This window comes from Mustela lutreola, chromosome 5, assembly GCF_030435805.1.
Source record: "Mustela lutreola isolate mMusLut2 chromosome 5, mMusLut2.pri, whole genome shotgun sequence".
NCBI classification, from domain to species: Eukaryota; Metazoa; Chordata; class Mammalia; order Carnivora; family Mustelidae; genus Mustela; species Mustela lutreola.
In genome coordinates this window covers 150,431,486-150,450,144 of record NC_081294.1, presented here as the reverse complement: position 1 = coordinate 150,450,144, position 18,659 = coordinate 150,431,486, and the positions used below count along the sequence as shown (strand labels likewise).

Below are 18,659 nucleotides of genomic sequence, written 5' to 3'. Positions count from 1 at the left end.
CTGGGATTGTGCCCCACATTGGGCTCTCTGCTTGGCAGGGAGCCTGCTTCCCTCTCTCTCTCTGCCTGCCTCTCTGCCTACTTGTGATCTCTGTCAAATAAGTAAATAATTTAGAAAAAAACAACTTTTGTAAAAAGAGGGAATTTCTTTTAAGATTTTATTTATTGATTTGAGAGAGCATGTGATCACAAGCAGGGGAGCAGCAGAGGGAGAGGGAGAAGCAGGCTCCCCACTGAGCAGGGAGCCCGATGCAGGACTCAATCCCAAGAGCGTGCTGCCCTGGGCTGCTAGGAGGAAGATGGGGAGTCAGTGCTTAATGGGGACAGAATTTCAGTTTTGCAAGACCAGAGAGCTCTGGAGACGGGTGCTGGTGATGGTTTCACAACAGTGTGGGCGTTCTTAAAGCCCCTGCACGGTTTCTTTTAACAATGGTTAAGATGCTAAATTTTATGTGCCTCTTACCGCAATGGTTTTTAAAGATTCATTTATTTTAGAGAGAGAGAGAGAATGCAAGTGGGAGGAGCAGAGGGAGAAGGGAGAGAAATAATCCTCAAGGAGACTCCCCTGCTGAGCACAGAGCTAGACGGACGTGGGGCTCCATCCCATGACCCTGAGATCACGACCCGAGCCAAAACCAAGAGCCAGACGCTTAGCCCTTTGTGCCAGCCAGGCATCCCACCACCATTTTTAAGAAATAACAAAAATGTTTAAAAATAGAATGTCATACACCCATGCCACGGTGTGAACTGTATGGTATATGAAATAATTATCTCAGTGAAGCTCTTTAGACAATGACACTGCCCCAAACACAGCTGGACACAGTGTGGCTGACTGTCCTGGGGCCAAGAGAAAGATCTGTAGGTGTCGGGGTACCAGGGCCTACTGGCCCCCGATCCTCTGAGTGGGTGGCGATGGCAGGTCCCCATTCAGTGCCCCTGTGACCTCCTGGTCCCCAGAAGGGCCCAGTGGCCCTGAAGGGCAGGGAGCCACTCCTTTTTGATGGATGGGGCAATTGGAAGACAGTGGGGTCACCTCTGAGCTGGACAGACCCGACAGATGAGGGCCAGGGAAATCGGGAGTCCCCTGAATGTCTCCAGCAGGTGTGGGGGTTCAAGAGGAACAAATGGCGAGTCACTGAAGCCCCTTGGGATGTGAGTCAGTGGCACAGGGAGACTCCATGGGCCATGGCCCCTTGGGCCAGGATGCTGGGAGCAGCCCCTCGGGGACCTTATGAATCTTCCTGCACCTCTGGGAAGCCCTCCCCCCACCAACCTGTAACAAGAGACACTAATGTGCTCAGTGGGGACCCTGCTTCTCCCTCTCCTGAGCCTCCTCCCCCTGCTCATGCTCTCTCTCTTATTCCTAAAAAAAAAAAAAAAGAAAAGAAAAGAAAAAGGAAAACAGGAATCTATCTCCCAGAAGCACAGCAAGGAGTCAGCCACGTAGAGATGCACAGAGCCCTAGGTGGGGGAAATGCTTTGTGCAAAGGTCCTGGGGTAGGACTAGGCCTGGCAGCTTTGAGAAACAGAAGGAAAGCCATGTGTATTTGGCAGAGGGTGGGGAGTGAGGGGAGCAGATGGTACAGAGGCAGTGTTGAGAGCCTCCTTCCTTCCTCACGGGCCGCCCACTGGGGTGACCACTCATCCCAGTTTGCCCCAGACTGCCCCAGTTTTGGCACTGGAAGTCCCAGAAAAGTTCTGGGTACACTGCAATGGTTGGGTCACTCTAATGACCACCTGCCCCTGTATTTACTAGATGCAGAAGTTGAAGCACACTGGGTCCTGCTGGGGGCTAGCATGCTTTTCCCCCCCCAGAGAGCTTTGTTTTCCCATCCTGGGGAGCCAGGCGTCCATGGTCCAGGGCCCTCAGGTTAGGTCACCTTGGAGCAGGTTGGCTCATGCTGAGTGGCCAGCTTTTTTCCTGAGTCTCCAGGCTGACCTCGTTCTAAAGACCTCCAGCTGCCCGGCTTCATCTACCCTTTTCTAGAACCCTCTGCGTGGCACAGGGTGAGGCTTGTAACCTGCAGGTTATGAGGAATTCTCATGAAAATCAAAGCTTCCACGAATGGCTTTTAAGTGAAAAATGAAATAAAACAAAATAAAAATCCCTTCATTCTCTGAAAGCAATAAATCCTGGTCTTCATTAAGTTCAGAGGGTTACCCTGGCCCAGGTGTCAGTGATTAAGGCTTTGGGGTGTATGGCGAGTTAAGGAATTTGGTATATTTGGGGGGGGTGCTGGTTTCTGTGCACCTCCATGGAGCCTGTTCTCCAACAGGAAATGGGATCTCAGGAGATGATAGGCTCTGGGGAGAAGCAGACCTGCACAAGCACAAATCTGGGTCTGGCTGAGCCCTGGTCACCCTGAGCGCTCCCACCCAATCCCAGCCACCCATGGCCGGTGCTCCCAGTATGCTCCCCAGCTGCGAGCCACAGTTCCTTAGGATCCGACCCCTTTCTCAGCCTGACCTGCAGCTTTTTCCATACACAGGGCAACCTTTCAACCCAGGAAGAGAGCTTAAGAAGGTCCTTCTCCTTTCCCCCTCCCCCAACCCCAGAGTCCCTCACTACACTCCCCTTCCTTCCAATCCAGGCCAGTGAGTGGGTCAGAGCCTTCTTCAGCCTCAGAGATGCTCTCGTGGCGCTGAGCTCTTGGGAGGGAAGTGCCATGGCGTGTCCTGGCCCCTCCAAGGGGGGCATTTCACTCTTCCCAGGAGCTCGCTTTGTCCCTTCCATAGCCTGAGCCAGGGGAGGTGGGTAGGGGGCTCTGCCAAGCCCAAGGAATGGCCTGTGGCCAGGTGGCCCCAACCTGGGGTCCCCATGATCCTTAAAGCTGTCACTCAGAAGGATCCTTCAAGAAGTCCCTTGAAGTCTCTGGGCTAAGACGCACGCATCCCTTGACCAGAAGCCCACCTGTGAGCCCCATCACTCTGCTCCAGAAACCATCCACCCACGGTCTGCTTCTTCCCAAGTCCTTTTTGCTCTTGCCTCTTTGAGACATGCTGTATTTCTAGCCCATGTGCCTCAACTGCAGTCAGTTTCCCTGAAAGTGAGGCACTGAGGAGGGCCGTGTTGGTGCCGGCCCACCTCTCCGCTTCTGACTAGTCCTGTGACTTGGACGGGACACCTCCCTTGGGTCTCCATGCCTGTTCACACCTGCATCTTGGGTGAGCTGCCAATTAAATAGACAGCAGAGGCCCTCAGCGGGTGGCAGCTGGTGGCAGCGGGTGGCAGCGGTGGCACCTCCTCCCCGGGCTCGTGCCCCCATCTCGCAGAAGCCCTTTCCCGCAGGGACCCGTGGGTGCTGTGCACCACCAGTACAGGTCATAGGTCTGAACTCTTTGATCCTGTTTGAAACATGTTATTAAAGCCACTCCTGATTCAGGCAGAGGAAGCAGCCTGGAAACAGCAGGCATGTCAGATGGCGTGCGGAGGGCATGCCAGAATCCGGCATTCAGTATTTTAATTCAGTATTTAATTGACACTTCAGTATTTAATTCACAGACCTCTGAGAGCCATCCCCGGGCTCCTTCCATTGTGCGTGTGATCCCTGTATTCTGAAAAATAGAATAACAAGTGCCAAGAAGGAGTTCTGGGACCCGTGGCCTATTGGGCGCCCCTTCCTCCAGCGACCACCTCCTCTAGCGGGAGGCAGGCAGTGGGATTTGGATATGCATGCTTAGGGTCTACATTGCAGGGCCCCGCCTACTACCGGCTGTGACTCAGAAGGTCCTCCATCTCTCTGTGCCTCAGTTTCTCCTTCTATAAAATGGGGACGACAATGGTAGTATTCCTCATAGATCCAGTATAAGGAGGATATGGATTAATACTGTGGAACCAAGATCAAAACTAACTATAGAGCAGACAGCAAAGTGTTACCTCCCTGTTATTTTTATTAACACCATCAGGGGGCTTCTGGGGCTGTCAGGTGCGATCTCCTTCGGACAGAACAGCAAGGTCCACATTTGGGGCCCTCCGTGATTGTGAGGCTGGGATCCCCCACCGGTCCACCATACCCCCTGCAAGATGGGCCCTGTTCATTCATCCCCTGAGGGGCATGATATCTTAGTGGGTTTGCCTGGTCTAGTCATGGAGACTGGAGGAATCTGTCACCAGCCTGGGCACAACCCCAGTCCCAAACAAACATATGCCCAGCTGCCTGTGGCCTTGGTTTTACAAACTGCTTCAGGATTTTGAAAAATGCAGCAGGGCTCCCCATAGCGTGATACGTGGTGGAGCCTTTAGGAACAAGACACTCCTTCTGGAATGAACCGTATTTGCTGAGTAAGAAACTGGGATTTTAATTCCCAGAGACCAACACAGCCCTCGATGCTGGCCAAGCTGGTGCAACCTGCCAGGTGGCCAGCTACTCCAGGCGACAAAGGCCCTCCCCCGAGGTGCCCACAAAACACACCTGCCCCCCATTCCTGTGAGGGGCAGGGGGCTTTGTTAGCCCAGGCAGGAAATGAGCAGGGAGAACACTCTCCTTCCCCTGAGCAAGAGATTCCAACTCCTAGGTTTGTCTGAAACTTGTAAAACAAAATGATCTGGGGAGATGTTTTTGTGATCTGGTCTTAGCAGCTCAAATCCAGGGACCTCCCTTGCCTCCTCTGCTCAGCGCATAACCCCACAATGGCCCCAGGGCCTTGGGTAACCACAAAGAGCTCCAGATTGAAGGCCCAGGGTGTTCAGTCCAGATGGCCCCCAGGCTCCTTCCTAGAGTTCTGGGAAGAGGGTCAGAGAAAGGGGCCCCCAGTGCCTTTGAGAAGGGCCTGGTCCTAAGGCTGCAGGAGGCTCTGGACATGACCTGGAATGGTGATAAGAACTTGGCCTTGGTCACAATGACTGAGGACTTCAGAGGACATGTGCTCCACCTGGGTTCAAATCCCTGTTCTGCTATCTCCTCGCTGTGTGACCTCAGGGACACCACTGTGCCCCATGACTACACAGTGCCAGGCTCTCTGTAGATACTCAGCAGCAGACGGTCATCAGCCACGCTGCCAGTGACATTTCTGTGGTCAACAGAGGCCAGCCTGACTTCACACTTGAGCTCTGGCGCTTGGGAGCTGAGAACCCTGGGAGCATTCCTTTTTTTTGTTTTGTTTTAACTTTGGTAAAATCCACACCACATAAAATTGACCATTTTAACTGTTTTTAAGTGTCATTAGGTATATCCATGGGGCTGTTCAACTGTTACTGTGATCGATTCCCGGAACTTTTTCATCCTCCCTAACAAAAGCCCTGTCCCCCTTAAACACTGATTCCTGTCTCTGCCACCCAGCCCCTGGCTGCTTTCTGTCCCTCTGAATTTGACGACTCCAGGCACCTCGCGTAAGGGCAATGAATCATACAGTATTTGTCTTTTTGCGACCTGCGTATTTCACTTAGCATGACTTCCTCACATTTCATCCGTGGTGTGGTGTGCGTCAGAATGCCCTTCTTTTTCTAAGACTGAACAATATTCCGTTGTGTGTACACAGCACATTTTCTTCATCTCTTCACCCATCTGTGGACATTTGGGTTCCTCTGCCTTTTGGTTGTTACCTCTGGCAACATTTCTTGACGACTCCTTTTCCCCAGTTGAGAAGAGAGTCAAAGGGATTAAAGCACTTTCTAGAACTGTATAGAGATTCAGTAAGATGAATTGCACCAAAGCCTCTGCCCTAGGAGGAGCATGGGAGGGGCCAAGGACTGGGTGACCTGAGGAACACGGGGGTCTGGGCAGCTTCCCCCAACATGTCCGGGCCATTTATTACAGTGGATGTTGCTAGAGAGGGAGTCCTAGAGGAGGTTGAGGCCAGAGACGCTCAAGAGGCCACCAGATTGAGAACCACATCCTCAGGCTTCAGACCTCCATAAGAGCCTGTCCAGGTGTGGGACCCACGTTGGATCTGGTCATGGCGTGTGAGTTCTCCAGCCCAACCAGAGACGAGATGTTTATGGGCTACAAATGGTTCCATATTGTCTGGCTTTGAACGGTGCTTGAGAAAACCATCATCCTCTGTGGTTACTTACTGGGCAGATGGTCATCACAGGCATCCAAAGTCATTTTGCTGCAAGCTGGAGCCCAGGTTCCGGGATTTAATTGAGAAACTCCATCCCCAGGCCATGCAAGCCCTACCTCCTGGTCCCCAGGTCCCCAGACGGTCTGTGAACCATGTAGGGACATGGAAAATCCCCAACTGGCCTTGCATTGGCACTCATACCCTGCCCACAAAGTCACTGGCCTGCAGCTCCTGTGACTCGGGCTTTACCCGCCCTGGGGAACACACACGAGCTCATTGACAGCAGGGCTCCATGTTCCAAAGACCCGTACAGCCTGTGACTTGTTGGGACCCCACATAGGCACCACTTCTCTGCCCCCAGTCTGTTACGTATGCTTCCAGCTCTTCGGTATAATATTTTGGCATAGCAGCTGTCATTCCATCACCCCTAAAATTCCATCCACATGGGTCACGTCCCAGAGAGGTTGAGTAATCTGCCCCAGGTAAACAGCTTCCATATCAATCATGTCTTTCCTGTCCTCGGGTTGGTCTCTGTTGCCCACAACTTTTGGAGGGATACCTCACAGATGCCCCTGTGGCAGCCAGGGTCCCTACAGCTCTGTGGGTCCCAGGAGAACGGCACCATCTGGGCTTCATCATGTGCAGATTTTCCAGCTGGAACCGTTTTCCCAACAGCATCCTTGGGCAAGACTTGTCCTCCCCCTCAAAGCCTCAGTTTTCCCATCTGTACATAGCAGGATAATCAAGACCGACTCCCAGATGCATCCCAGGGCAGCCTGAATGTCTGAGTGTGTGCTGGCAGTGGGAGAGGTTTTCCCACTGGAGAAGGGAAAGAAGAAAGACAGCAAGGAGAAAGTTCTAGGGCAAACTGTGGGGCCAGGGGCCTACTTTTGCCTGTTTGGAAAAAGGGTTGACCAGTTGTCAGTTTGTGAGTTGTTCACACGGAGTCCTCTGGTATCAGGTTTGGGTTGGCCTGGGAGAGCCTGGAATGAGCATCAAGCTCATTCTCCTTCTCGACCTAGGCCCTTTCAGTTGGCAGTACTGTCTGACGTGCTGGGCCTCAGCCCCACAGGCCCTGGATGCCCGGGGATACCCAGGCCCTACCCCACTCCAGGTCTGCTGGGAACTTCCCCAAAGGCTCTGGGAGGCGGGGCACTGCACCCTGCCTGGACAGCTGCTGGCCTGCAATCACCCCTCCTCGTTGGGCCCTCTGCCTAACCATGCCACCCAGGTGAACCACCAGACAAATCCATTTGTTCAGCCGCCTCAGCGAAGGCAAATGTCTTCATCTGGCTTGAGTTACGCAGACAGAGAATTTTATAGTCGTACCCAGTAATGACCAGCAGGAAACCGTGGTGTGCTTTAGCTTTCAGACTGGCTCACTGTCCCAGTTGTGGGCCCCTTTCCTGCTGTGTCCCTCACCTCAGCCTGAGACCCAAGGCAGGCAGCCTTGGTGAGCCGAGCTCGAGCTTCTGTGGCCTGGTGAAAGCCCGGAAGGAGTGAGTGACCAGCGCTCCAGGCCTTGTGAGTGAAAGTGGGCCTTTTCCCTCCTACAGGCAGAGAAACATGATGCTGTATGTGCCAGTGGGGTTCCCATTCCCACACCCTCGCTCTCCCTGAAAACAGATGTGTCCAGAGAGGAGAAAGGGCCTAAGACCAGGCCAGCTGCATCCAGGAGCTGGGGAGGAGACCAAGACGTATGTTTTGACCACTGTCGGCCTGACTTGTTGGTGAGATCTACATGGAGATGTTAAGTTGGCAGGTGACCAAGCAGCATGGGCTCACCTGAGGTCATGGACCTGGACATGCTCATAAGCTGCAAATCCCTCACCAGGGTGAAGAGCTGTTGTCTGTTCAGAGAGTGCCAGAATCTCGGCCATGCCAAGTCAACAAAGCCCATGGGCAATTCCAGCTCAAGACTCAAGGTTTGTGTCTGGTATTGAGCAACTATGAGGACCACGTGACTGCTTCACTAATACAGTCAAATGACCTTCAGCAGAGGCACCAAGACTATCCAATGGGGAAAAGACAGTCTCTTCAACAGAAGGTGCTGGGGAAACTGAATATCCACATGCAAAAGAATGACATGGGGCCCTTACCTCACACCATAGACAAAAATCAACTCAAAAGGTTAAAAAAGCAACAAAAGCGAAAATAGGCAAATTGGACTACATCAAAGTTTAAAACTCCCAGGCAGCAAGGAAACCATCAACAGAATGCCTAGGCAACTTACAGCATGGGAGATGATACTTGCAAACCACGTGTCTGATAAGGAGTTAATACCCAGCATGTGGAACTCTGACAGCTCGACAACAAAAATCCAACTACAAAATGGGCGATGACTAGACATTTCTCCAAAGAAGATACACACATACAGATGGCCAACAGGCATATAAAGAGATGCTCAACATTGCTAATTACTAAGGAAGGACAAATTAAAACCATAATGCAGTATCACGTCATACCTCTGAGGGCCGCCAAGACCAAAAAACAAAACAAAGCAAACAAACAAAAAACCAGAACAAACTAAAAATCCAAATGTCAGGGAGGCAATGGAGAAATTGAAGGCTTCATTGGTGGGAATGTCAAATGGTGGTGTCAGCAGAGGAAACAATATGGAGCTTCCTCCAAAAATTAAAAATGGGATTACTGTGTGACCCAGCAATCCTGCTTGTAGGTATATATCCAGAAGCATTGGAAATAGGGTGTTGAGAAGGTTGCACACCTGTGTTCATCCCAGCACTATTCACAGTAGACAATGCAAGCATCCATGACCCGATGAGATGAATGGATGAAGAAAACATGGTACATATGTATGATCAACCCCAGGCACCTGCAAAGGTTTCAGGGTGTAACATGCCAGGAAGGACCCCCTCCACATCCAGAGGACTCTTTCTTCTTTCTCTTCCTTGAAGACCCTCCCTCCTTCTAGAAGTGCTACTGACCGGGGCTGCTTCTGCTTTCCTGCCACGCGCTGATCCCTGGGCTGGGACGCACAGTGGACTGCTTGCTTGGAACCAGGAGGAAGGAAAATTCATACACCTGAATTTTTTAAAATTTTTTTAAAGAGTTTAGGGGCACCTGGGTGGCTCAGTGGGTTAAAACCTCTGCCTTTGGCTCAGGTCATGATCTCAGGGTCCTGGAATCGAGCCCTGCATGGGGCACTCTGCTTGGCAGGGAGCCTGCTTCCCCCCGCCCCCCACCCTCTCCCTACCTGCCTCTCTGCCTACTGTGATCTCTGTGTCAAATAAATAAACTCTTTAAAAAAATTTTTTTAAAGAGTTTATTTGTTTGAGAGAGGGAGGGTGAGAGGAAGAAGCAGGCTCCCCGCTAAGCAGGGAGCCCGGCGCAGGGCTCTGTCCCAGGACCCCACAGTCATGACCTGAGATGAAGGCAGATACTCAACCAACTGAGCCCCTCAGACGTCCACATGAATTTTTTAGTAAACTATTCTGCCGCAGACCTGATTCGTGGCCAGCCTCTGCCTCTCCGCTGTGGTTGTTGTGGGGGTTGAGGAAGGAAGTTAAGGTTGACTTATATAGGAAAGAGCAGTTCCTTGTAATACTGTCTGAGCCTGTGGATCTCTGGCCTCTGGACCCCTCCTGGGCAGCAAGCCATGGATGGGCACCACAGAGGGGGAAGGGACACATGTGTCTCAAACAGCAGCCTAGTATGGACACCTTCACTTCTGCATACCTTTTTTCCCCCAGCACCTGAGCAAACGTCCCCTGACTCAGGACTGGGGACTGGTCAGCATTCTCCTCCTTCAGCATCAAGGTAGCTGTGTCTGGGGACCGATGTGAGCAGAGCGGGGAAAAGGTGGAGGCAGGATGGTTCACATCACAAATTCCAGAAGGCTTTCAAAGCTATGGACGGAAGATGCTGCTTGTTGGTGTGGACCTTATGTGCAATCAGTCAAGAGAAATTCATGAGCAGCTGCCCCAGGCTGTGGGGGAGGGGGTGCAGAAGGTTCTAGCAGGTGGAAGGGGGATAGGCAGTGGACAGGGCAGCTCCTGCCATTCCCAAGTTCAGGCATTTGAAGGCCACAGTAGTGTCTCTATGTAGTGTGTCGTCTCTTTTGTCTTACCTTGGGAAATATTAGAAAGTGTTCATCATGATTTGCATAAAAGGACTTCCAGCCTCAGCTTTATGCTTCTCGCAGATCCAGTTTCTAGCGGCCAACTCTTCTGCCTGTGAATTTCCAGGGAGTCCGTCTCTGGGAGTCGGGAATGACTCGGGAAAGACTGAAGACTGGATGGCGAGGGAGGGGGAGGACACGAGTGACAGGGCAGTGGGTGGGCTATGCCCCGGGGTGTCGGTGTGGGGTGCGCAGGCTGCGCTCAAGCCTGCTGGCTTCCCTTCTCAATCAATCTGTCCTTCTTCTCCTGCCCAGGCCCTCCTGGACGGCGCGGCAAGGCTGGAAGAAGAGGCGACCCCGGTGAGTCCCCAGTTTTCGTGGTTTCCAAATCCAGGCCTGGAAGTCTGCCCTTGACCTGAGATCTGGTGGGAGGTACCAGTCCCCGCCCTGCCCCAAAACTCGGGATGCTCGGACCTGGGGCCTGGCCTTCCTCTCCCTTCCAGCTGGCCACTGTCCCCCAAGTTGTGGGTCCAGGACTGCTTTCCTTGGCTTCTCGGCATCCACAGTTCCAGGGATGGTCCCCTTGTGCCCTTGGCCACTCTCAGAAGGTCACCGTCAGCTCCTGAAATGTCCTCTTGCCATTGTGAGGGCTGCTGATGGCTCTCCTGCGTATGTCCCCTGCCCTCCCCAGACCTGGACTGTCCTTCCCTGACTCCTCCACCTCCCTTCCATACAACCCGCAGACTCACCTCTACTTGCTCCCCCCTTCCCCCACCGACACAAGCTGTCCTCCGGCTCCCTGTCGTCTCAGGGAGACCTCTGGCCACCACTTCCCCGAGCAGACCCTGGGCCAGCATCCTCTACTTCTCCCTTCCCCATTCCTACACCAAGTCTTAGTCAGTCTCCCACTCAGTACGCCTTGGACGCATGCCCCCTTCTGTCCATGCCAACACTGCCTCTCAGGACTCTCCCCTCTCCTCCCACTATGTCCCCCACCTCCAGCCTCACCCCATCTGGACTCTCAGCCCAAGTTCATCACCCTCTGTCCTTCCAGCTAGAGAAAGCCTTCTCGAACCTGGCTGGCTGGGGCCATCACCTGAGTCTTCAGAGCCTAGCACACGGCAGGCTCAGGGAAGACAGGTGCCCAGAACAGGGAAGGAATGAACGCACACATGCTCAGTCCCTAAGCACCTTCACCAGGACCCCAGGCAGATTGCACCCCAGGGAGAAATGGGAGCCCCTTCTGTCTGTGCCTCAGAGTCTTCTCCCAGGCCCTGGGTGCAGGCTTCCTGCCCCCGGTACCACTGTGGGCTTGCTTTATATAATTCCTTATACAGAGGACTTCCAGATAAACCCCCTAGAGTTCACTGCCAGGAAACGCCCTTCATGGATCTCTGCTCGCTTTGACTTCCAGAGCTGAAGTCTGTTTTGTGTTTGATTGCTGGGACTTTCCTTTACTCTGGGTTTTGTGTGTAATTAACCCCCCCACCACCAACACACGTACTGCCGGCTTTCCAAAAACACACTCCATCACTCCGTTCTCCTTTCTCGCCTTGTAAAAGGTCTCATTGCATTTTATTGTAAGCTTCTGATGTCCTTTTTGGAAGGAAATGAGGAATATTTAGTGACTTTTTTTTTAGGATGAAGTGTAATATTACTCAGCTTCCTCAAAAAAGCATTTAGAATTTGGCCTCCACTTGAAAACAGTCTAAAAGTCACAGGAAGACAAGGATTTACTGGGCTCTGGACTGGGTTTTTCCAAGTCCTTCATCTCATGTGACCCTCACAGAGCTCTGCAAAAGATAAAAATATGTTATCATTCCCATTTTGCAGATAAGGAAACTGAGGCTCCCAGGGGATGAGTGTCTTGTGTGAGGTCAGCTGCTGGACAGGGGGTGGGCGGCCCTTCCTCCTTTCACTTTTCCCCCTTTCCCACGCGGGGGTCCTGATTCTCTGCCTTTTGGGGAATGGTGCAAGCCACGCAGAGCAGATGTCCCTCTCAGATTAGCTTTGGCGGGTGGGGAGGCCCCCTGTTTATTTCCAGATAGTTTCGTGTACATGCACATCCTGGCTTTGGCACCTTCCCTCGCACAAACCAGGCCTTTTCCTGCATCCCTGGGAGAAAGGCTCTTTTTGTCTGGTGGGCCGATATCCGGCCAAGATGCCTTTCCCTGCTGCTGCCGCAGCCCCAGACCTGCAGACTGAACTCACCCTGTCCCTGGAGTTCTTTGCCTAGAAAACAGCTCCTGAGCCCTGCAGTGTTTATGCATAGCCCCATCATAATGGAATGGATTTCTCATCTCCCCCACTTCACAGCCCGAGAAGCTCAATACTGCGTTTGCACTTGGGTCCACTTTCTAGGAACCTTGGGCAGGATCCTTTTTAAATCCAGACCCGCCTTTCCCCAAGACCGTCCATTCTCCCCAGTTCCCCCTCCCCCAGATACCTCCCTCTGTGCCAGCATTTCTGTACCTGGTTGCAGGAGGGAGGGGATCTGCTCTGCACACTTGTCCTTCGCCACCAAAGTGGGAGCTCCTCAGAGCCAGCACTGGACCCCTAGGCACTCAGGAGAGGGTCGGTAAAGAGACAGTTCAGTAGGTTAAAGAGAGGGTCGGTGATTGACAGGAAAGAGGGAGGAAAGGGAGTAGGAAGCGAGAAAAAGAGACTGGTGGGCCAGGATGGATAAAGGGTTAGGAGACTGGAAGACACGAGGACAAAGGCATCGAAAGCTGCTTGGCTGGTGTCCATGCTACACCACACCTGCGGAGACAAATGGAGGAACTCACCCCATCTTTGCAGCTGTCAGCCTTAGACCTGCTATCTCAGAGCTATGGTCCTATTGTCATTGCTGTTGCTTTAAATAGATTTGTGTATTTATTAGTGGCAGTATGCATTTGAAAGCATGTCTGTGTGCAGAAGAGATTTATTTATTCTGCTAACGATGCCCCCTTTGCATTTGGATTTACGGACACTGAATTGCTCCATGTGCATTCTCCAGGAGTCTAGGGCGCTGAAGATGGGGAACAGTTCCATGAGTCCCATTGAAAAATTCTAGAACAGGAGCCATATAGTTCGCAAATGACTGTAAGAAGATAATCATTTAATACTTTGTGTTCTGATTCATACAACAATGTTCTCTTCATTTGTTCAGTGGTCCATGGAGACCACTTGGCCAGGGAATGCAATTCACTTCCTGCCCTGGCCCGTGGAGAGGGTGGGGGGCAGGGCAGTTTTTAGATCTCAGAGTTCCAGAAGTTTCTGGGATTTAAAAACTAGGACTTACAGGCGCCTGTGTGGTTCAGTCATTAAGTGTCTGCCTTTGGCTCGGGTCATGATCCCAGAGCCCTGGGATGGAGCCCCATATTTGGCTCCCTGCTCGGCAGGAGGCCTGCTTCTCCATCTCCCGTTCTCCCTGCTTGTGTTCCCTCTCTCACTGTGTCTCTATCAAATAAATAAATAAATTCTTTAAGAAAAAAAAAAAAAAGGGCGGGGGGGACTAGGACTTGAAAGGATAGCTACATATCAGCTCTACTACAATCATACAGGTCTGCCTTGCCGTGTCATGCTGGGGTTCTTAATCTATCCTGACCCCAAAAAAACCCTTTCGAAAAGATTTCTTCGGGGTGCCTGGTGGTTTAGTAGGTTAAAGCTTCTGCCTTCGGCTCAGGTCATGATCCCAGGGTCCTGGGATGAAGCCCCACATTGGGCTCTCTGCGTGGCAGTGAGCCTGCTTTCCCCCGCCCCGCCACGCTCTGCCTGCCTCTCTGCCTACTTGTGATCTCTCTCTGTCAAATAAATAAAATCTTTAAAAATAAATTAAAAATAAATAAATAAAAGATTTCTTCTTCCAGTGGAAGAAGCACTTCTGGAATGATAGAGTAAGAACCTCCGAAAATCTGCATAAAAAGCAGCAAGAACACCAGAAGTAAAAATGGACCTTTTCAGAACTCTGGAAATTAATGTCTGGTAACAACCCAAGAAGTGTTTATTCAGGACAAATATCTTGCTAAGAACAGTGAAGTTCGTAGCATTTTAACTTGCCCATTTCCCAGCCCCGTGGTAGCCTTAAAAACTATCAATCCCATAACCACAGTACCTGTGACAAATAGTGGCCACAGAAAAAAAGCAAAACATTTTGAAGGTCCATAACTGCTCATTCCCAGAGAATTGTCACTGTCAGCTTCCAGGAAAAGCCCATACATAGCACTTGTCTTTATCTGACCTGATGTGGAACTCACTCATGGGGAAAAGCTCTGTCTGGAGTGTTTGCCAAAATCAATCAGCAGCAATTGTTTAACACTGCAGTTGTCTAAGGTAGCAGCACTAGTTAGAATAAGGAAGAAGCCAACACAAACACTTAAATGAAAATCTAGAGGATGAGCCATCCAGAGGGGCCTTGAAATGCTCCAGCACATTCCTGGGAATCTAGAAGGCACATGTGTGTGCAAGGCTGTGTACACATCCATAAAAGACCTGAGAGAGCCCTAGTATCTCACTTCTGGCTGACCTTGAAGCCCTGCTCAAATAGGAAGTGAAGGCAAAGGCAGAGTTATAACCTGGCAGAGCACTGAAGTTGTGCTTCAACACATAGCGAACCCCTTGGCACAGAACAGGAGATGTACTGAATTGAAGTATTAAAGGAAACCTCTGTCTCAGCTGACCATTAAGCTAACCAAGAGAGAATTCAGAAGCTGCGCATGACAAAGAGTACACACTTTGGAGAATTAGTCCAGGAAAACCCCAGAGCAAACAAAGAGCAACAATAATAACCAACAGCAACACAAATCCTGGAAAGGAGGATGGATATCTAATTTCCAGAGTAGCCACATTAGATTATTTTTAATGTCCAGTGTTTAACAAAAAAAATATGAAACACGCAGAGATATAAGAAAGTATAACAATGAAAAAGGAAAAAAAAAAAGCAGTCCATAAAAACCATCTGTGAGGGCACCTGGGTGGTTCAGTGGGTTAAAGCCTCTGCTTTCGGCTTGGGTCGTGATCCCGGGGTCCTGAGATCGAGCCCTGAGTGGGGCTCTCTGCTCAGCAGGGAGTTTGCTTCCCCCTCTCTCTCTCTGCCTGCCTCTCCGCCTACTTGTGATTGCTCTCTATCAAATAAATAAATAAAATCTTAAAGAAAAAAACCATCTGTGAGCCCAGTGGACTTACTTGACAAAAATTTTACTTATTTTTTTAAGACTTTATTTATTTATTTGAGAGACAGAGAGCGGGGGGAGGGGCAAGGGAAGAAGGCCAAGCAGACTCTGCTGAGGGTGGAGCTGGACACAGGGCTCGATCTCATGACCCTGAGTCACCACCTGAGCTGAAATCAAGCGTCAGACACTTAACTGACTGAGCCACCCAGGTGCCCCTAGATAAATATTTTATGTTGACTGTGATAAATTGTGTTTTAAGAACTAATGGAGGGGCGCCTGGGTGGCTCAGTGGGTTAAGCCGCTGCCTTCGGCTCAGGTCATGATCTCAAGGTCCTGGGATCGAGTCCCGCATGGGGCTCTCTGCTCAGCAGGGAGCCTGCTTCCTCCTCTCTCTCTCTGCCTGCCTCTCTGCCTACTTGTGATCTCTCTCTGTCAAATAAATAAATAAAATCTTTAAAAAAAAAAAAAAGAACTAATGGAAACCAAGTCTAAAGAATTAAAGGAAAGCAGAACAGTTATGTGCCACCAAATGGAGACAGACTATCAATAGAGAGATAGAAAGTATTAAAAAAAAAAAAGGTAGAAATTCTGAAACTGTAAATTACAATAACTGAAATGAAAAAATTCACTGAAGAGTCTCAACAGAGGGTTTGGGCTGGTAGAAGAAAGAATCAGCAAACTCGAAGATAGGTTAGTTGAGATGATCCTGTCTAAGAAAGACAAAGAAGAAAGAATGAAGAAAAATGAAAAGTCTCAGAGCCCTGTGAGACCCCGTCAAGTATGCCAACGTACGTGTAATTGAGACCTCAGAAGAAAAGAAGAGAAAGAGGCAGAAAGAATATGTGAAGAAATAGTGGCCAAAACCTTCCCAAACAGAAACAAAAATGCTATTTTATATATCCAAGAAGCTTAACAAACTCCAGATAAGATAAACTCTGAAGAGATCCACACCTAAGCACATCACAACCACATTGCCAAAAGCAAAAAAGGAAGAGAGAATCTTGAAAGCAGCAAGAGAACAAGGACTCAGCACAGAAAAGGAATCCTTGATAAGATTAATAGCTGATTTCTTTTCATGAAATCAGCTATTAATAAAAATCATGAAAGCCAAAAGTCAATGGGGATGACATATTCAGAGTGGTGAAAGAAATAAAAACTGTTAACAGAGAAATCTATAGCAAACATATATTTCAAAAGCAAAAGAGAAATTAAGACATGCCCAAATAAACAAAAAAGTGGAGAGAATTTATTTCTATCAACCTGTCCTATAAGCAGGTCTGTAGGGATTCTTTCAATCTGAAGTGAAAGGACATTAGACAGTAATTTATTTTTTAAAAAGATTTATTTATTTATTGGAGGGGGAGTTGGGGGGAGGGGCAGAGGGAGAGGGAGAAGCAGATTCCCCCCTGAGCTTGGAGCCTGACATAGCACTCAATCCCAAAACCCTGAGGTCATGACTTGAGCCAAAACCAAGAGTCAGCTGCCCAACTGACCTACCACCAGGCACCCCTAGACAGTAATTTAAATCCACATACAGAAATAAAGAGCTTCATGAGGTAGCTACATAGGTATATATAAAAGACAGTATATAAATGTATTTTTATTTGTTACTTTTTGCGCTCTTCTGATTTAAAAGCCAGCTGTGTAAAGCAATAATGATAAAATTGTGTTGATGGGCTAATGGTGTATAAAATAGTCATGTTATAAAAATACAAAGAAGGAGATAACTAACATGGCTATATTGGAGCAAAGTATTTGTTTGTAATTAAAAGTAAATTGTTGTGGTGCCTGGGTGTCTCAGTTAAGTGTCTGCGTTTGGTTTATGTCCTAGAGTCCTGGGATCATGTCTGCTTCTCCCTCTCCCTCTGGCCCTCTGCCTGCTTATGCAAGCTCTCTCTCAAATAAATAAATAAAATCTTAAAAAAAAAAAAGTAAATTGTTATTCATCCAAACCAAATTATTTATTAAGATGATAATTATAAACCCCAGGACAACCACTAAGAAAATTATTCCAGAAGTATGGCAAGAGAAACAAAAGAATTAAAATAGTATGCTAGAAAATATCTATTTAACAAAAAGAAGCAATAATAGGTAATAGAGAAACAAAAAAGACATAAAACCTAGAGAAATTAAATATCAAATTGGCACACCTGAATCCTGCATTAAAGGTAAATGGATTTTAAAAAACCCAAATACCCAGAGAATTCCTAAGAAAGAACAAAGCCAGAGGCATCATGCTTCCTGATTTCAAACTATACTATAAAACTACAGTAGTCAAAACAGTATGGTACCAGTATTAAAACAGACACCTTTAGGCACATAGACCAATGAAACAGAATCCAGAGTCCAGAGATAAACCCACCAATGGAGCACAATGGTTCCAGTTTCTCCACATCCTTATTAACACTTGTTATTTTTTTATAGTAGCCATTCTATCTAATGGATGTGAGGTGATGTCTCGTTGTGGTCTTGATTTGCATTGCCTTCTTGATGATGATGTTGAGTGCCTTTTGGATCACATTCTTTACTTACTTACTTACTTACTTACTTATATAAAGAATCCTCAGGGGCACCTGAGTGGCTCAGCGGTCAAGCATCTGCCTTTGGCTCAGGTCGTGATCCCAGAGTCCTGGGATCGAGCCCCATGTTGGGCTTGCTGCTCAGGGGGGAGCCTGCCTCTCCCTCTCTCTTTGTCCCTCCTCCCACTCCTGCTCGCTCACACGCGCTCTAATAAATAAATAAAATCTTAAAAAAAAAAAATAGAATCCACAGAGGAGTGCCTGGGTGGCTCAGTCAGTTGGGCGGCCAACTTGATTTCAGCTCAGATCATGATCTCAGGGTCCTGGGATTGAGCCCCACATCAGGCTCCACACCCGGTATGGAACCTACTTAAAACAATCATGAAAACAACAAAAGTCCAATGGATTTGCTTTCCACTCGGACTTCTCATCGGTACCCCTGCCTGCCCTGCACAGCATAATGAGCAGGGTGATTTCTAGAGTCAGCCTCCATGCCCAGGCTGGCCTTTCGGACCCTGAATCTCAGGGAGGCATCCTTACCCCTGACCGTGCTGCCCAAAATGCTGGGGGCGGGGGGCGGGCACCTTCTGAGGTCCCATCTCAACAGGATGCTCCTCAGACCTGCTGTTCAGTTAGGGTCGGTTCTGCAACATGAGTGAAAACCACAAAAAACTACCAGCTGTGCTTCTCTTCCCCCTGCAATCTAAGGGGTGTGTGAGGGCACGTGCATGTGTGTCTGTGCGTGGGTGTGCCTGCCAGAGAGCATGCAAGAGAAAGAGTGAATCTGTCATTCCAGCCAGCATTTGTTTTTGGTGCCTATTAGATGTTGCTGCTGTTCTGGGCACCTTACAGATGTGTAACGTGTCCCTCAATGCTCCCTGATGGTACTGGCCAAATTAATCCAGGC

At 49.5% G+C, this 18,659-nt stretch overlaps 1 protein-coding gene across 1 annotated transcript in view; it reads left to right on the top strand.

Annotated features, from left to right (window-relative positions):
• Window positions 1-18,659, top strand: part of COL23A1 (collagen type XXIII alpha 1 chain) — a 313,725-nt gene that overhangs the window by 243,064 nt on the left and 52,002 nt on the right. Inside the window, exon 3 of the mRNA XM_059175866.1 lies at window positions 10,396-10,440. Within this exon, the coding sequence (XP_059031849.1) occupies window positions 10,396-10,440 (45 nt within the window). The remainder of the gene's footprint in view (window positions 1-10,395; window positions 10,441-18,659) is intronic.